The sequence below is a fragment of the Tupaia chinensis genome, unplaced genomic scaffold, assembly GCF_000334495.1.
Source record: "Tupaia chinensis unplaced genomic scaffold, TupChi_1.0 Scaffold000515_1, whole genome shotgun sequence".
Lineage (NCBI taxonomy): Eukaryota > Metazoa > Chordata > Mammalia > Scandentia > Tupaiidae > Tupaia > Tupaia belangeri.
The window spans coordinates 7,581,785-7,584,899 of record NW_006160028.1 but is presented as its reverse complement, the minus strand read 5'-3'; the positions used below and the strand labels follow the sequence as shown (position 1 = coordinate 7,584,899).

General features: G+C 43.4%; 1 protein-coding gene across 2 annotated transcripts; it reads right to left on the bottom strand.

The window, feature by feature from the left end:
• Positions 1-1,550: 1,550 nt before the first annotated feature.
• On the bottom strand, positions 1,551-2,758 carry LOC102474726 (nucleophosmin-like). 2 transcript variants are annotated; one of them, XM_027775022.1, is made up of 3 exons: positions 2,701-2,758; positions 2,188-2,406; positions 1,551-1,981 (listed from the first exon to the last, which is right to left on the bottom strand). In XM_027775022.1, exons 1-3 carry the CDS (start codon positions 2,756-2,758, stop codon positions 1,746-1,748), a joined length of 513 nt encoding a protein of 170 aa, XP_027630823.1. In that variant the 3' UTR covers positions 1,551-1,745. The 2 variants fall into 2 exon arrangements, with proteins under 2 accessions (XP_027630823.1, XP_014446462.1); XM_014590976.1 differs by having other exon boundaries at positions 2,188-2,758.
• Positions 2,759-3,115: the final 357 nt, after the last annotated feature.

The window sequence follows — 3,115 nt, the reverse complement described above, 5'->3', positions numbered from 1 at the left end:
GTGTCTTAGTTAAAGAAAGGCTTAATCTACATCTCAAGGAAAAGAGAAGTTCTGTGTCTTAGTTAAAGAAAAGGCTTAATCTACATCTCAAAGGTACTATGCCAGGAACAGGAGGTAGGAAGAATCCTGTTAAATAGAAAATGGTCTGTTAATGTTTGTGGGCATGACTTCCCCAGTCCCCTTTTCAAAAGATTTTGGAAAAATAGGAAAAGTAGTCAGACTTCTGTCCACAGTCTTTAGTCTTTAAGTGCCAATAGTTAAGGGAAGCTGACTTCATATTCAGGGACTTCTTCACTGTGGTTTCTTCTGTCCCTTCGTTTCTCTGAAGCTACCATTAGTTTCCTCATGGCTAGATCTGCCGCCAGAACTTTGACAAATGAAACAGAAGTGAGGAAGGAAGAGTGGAGTCTCTGCTGTGGCCCGCTCACTCAGATAAGCCATTGTGGGGTCACCTGCAATCCTAGAGGTGGAACTGGGCAAACGTGTTCTCAGGGTCACAGCCTGGCGGCTGCCCACAGAGCCCTTCCCCCTCGAGTGCGGCCTGCCTCTCTAGATCCAGCCCCTCTCGTCTGTGTGGACCTCACAGCACCGGCTGATCTTCCCATCCTTGTCTGCTGCTCAGTCTTCCACCTCTTCTGCCGCGCTCATCTTCTGGACCCTCATTGTGTTCTGTCCTATTGGTTTCCAAACTTTTTTTTTTTTTTTTTCCAAACTAATTAACTTTATTTTTTTAGGACTGCTTTAGGCTCACAGCAAAATGAGTGGAAGTACAGAATGATACTGGGCACATGTGCATGTGTGCCCCAAAATCCTGAGGAAAGAATGAAGAAGGGATTGTGGTGTGGCCATCCTCCTAGGAGGTGAATTCTCATTTTCTCTTCTGTCTCTGACTGCCTCTCTCTGGGAAGTGCATATGGTCTATAACCAAAAACTGAAAAAAGAAAAGAAAATTCTCGTATGTCCCCTCCTAACAGGTCTTACTTATTTATTTATTCTTTTTAAAAATAATTAAATTTCTTTATTTAGTTTAATTGACCAGAGGGACAAAGTGAGAGAGAGGGTGGGGGACAGAGGAGAGAGAAAGTGAGAAAGCAAGCCACCAGGTCCGGGACTTGAACTGTGGTCGGCCATGTGGGAGTCCAACGACCTTAACCACCTTGCCACCTGCCGGCCCCTATTTATTCTTTTTTAATGCCAGAGGACATGTTCACTTGCCAGAGAGTGAGAGAGAGAAAGCACCTTCCCAATGGGGCATGGTCACTCTAGAATCCTTTTACCTCCACCCTATCAGGATTTGGGGCATGCACACACATGCATCCCAGTGTGTTTTTCAAGCCTCAAGTGCTAGGATTTGAACCATAGTTGACCATGTGGTATCTGGCTTCCTTAACTGTTGGTCCACAGAGCTGGCCCTCCAACAGGGTCTTTTTTTTTTTTTTTAATTAAAATACTGAATTTATTTCATGTGTATATTCTTGTCTCCCCACCATTTCCATGTCTGACCACCACTGTGTCCTATCATAACATTCCATACATACTTAAAACCAAGCAAAGGGTGGAGTTCCATCTTTAAAAACTAAACAGGCATTTTGGACAGCACATTCTTGGCAATAGAACCTGGACAACATTTATCAAACACGGTAGGGAAAATTCTCACTCTGCATTATAAAAAGGACAGCCAGATATCAACTGTTACAGAAATGAAATAAGACGGACAATTTTAACAAACTGTTTAAACTATTTTCTTAAAGAGACTTCCTCCACTGCCAGAGATCTTGAATAGCCTCCTGATCAGTCATCCGGAAGCAGTTCTTGACATAATTGATAGACTTGGTTTCCACTTTGGGAAGAGAACCACCTTTTTCTATACTTGCTTGCATTTTTGCTTTAATGTCTTCTACAGAACTAGGTCCCTTTGGTGTTTTAGGTGTTTTTTCCTGTTTTTTGAATGATTCTTGACCTTTTGATCTTGGTGTTGATGGTTTTGAGTCTTCTGAGCATTTTTGCCAGGAGTATCTCATATAGATTTCTTCACTGGAGCTTTTTCTTCTGTTTCCTCATCTTCAAAATTATCATCATCATCTTCATCTTCATCATCATCATCATCTTCATCGTCATCATCTTCATCGTCATCATCTTCATCATCATCATCTTCATCGTCATCATCTTCATCGTCATCATCTTCATCATCATCATCTTCATCGTCATCATCTTCATCGTCATCATCTTCATCATCATCATCTTCATCGTCATCATCTTCATCGTCATCATCTTCGTCAGCAGCAAGTTTTACTTTTTTCTGTGGAACCTTGCTTCCACCTCCAGGGGCAGATCGCTTTCCAGATATACTTAAGAGTTTCACGTCCTCTTCCTCTTCTTCTTCTGACTCTGCATCTTCCTCCACAGCTACTAAGTGCTGTCCACTAATATGCACAGGCCCTGATCCGCACTTCAACCTTAAGACCACAGGTGGTGCTATTTCAAAGCCCCCAAGGGAAACCGTTGGCTGTACAGACATTCTCAGTGTTGCCAGTGTTACTTTAATTGGACTGCCTTCATCATTCATTGCCTCTGCTTCAACAATGTGCAACTCATCCTTTGCACCAGCCCCTAAACTGACCGTTCTTAAAGATAACTGGTGTTCATTTCCATCATTACCCACTTTAAAGTGATAATCTTTGTCAGCCTTTAGTTCACAACTGAAAAGATAGTTCTGGGGCCTCAGGGGGCTCATGTCCATGTCCATCAAATCTTCCATGGGGTGGTGGCATGCACTTGGGTGGGTGAGAAGGCGGACGGAGGTAAATGACTACGGCTCCCGAAAACAGCCGTGCAGGACGGAATCACTCCAGGGCTCCAACAGGGTCTTGATGCCACCATCTACGCCCATCCTCAGCCAGCCCTGGTTAGTGGGCATGTGTGAAATGAATTTTGGAGGAGACATGCAAACCACAGCACTGTCTATTATCAGTTGTATCTCTTTCAAATATTTTCTTCCACACCTTTTTTATAACACTGTTGCAGCCTGCATCCTGCCTGGTTTCTGTTGTGGGGGCCAGATCTTCAAAAGGATGGTGTGTTCAAAAACTAAACAGTGGGGCTAGCAAGTGGTGTG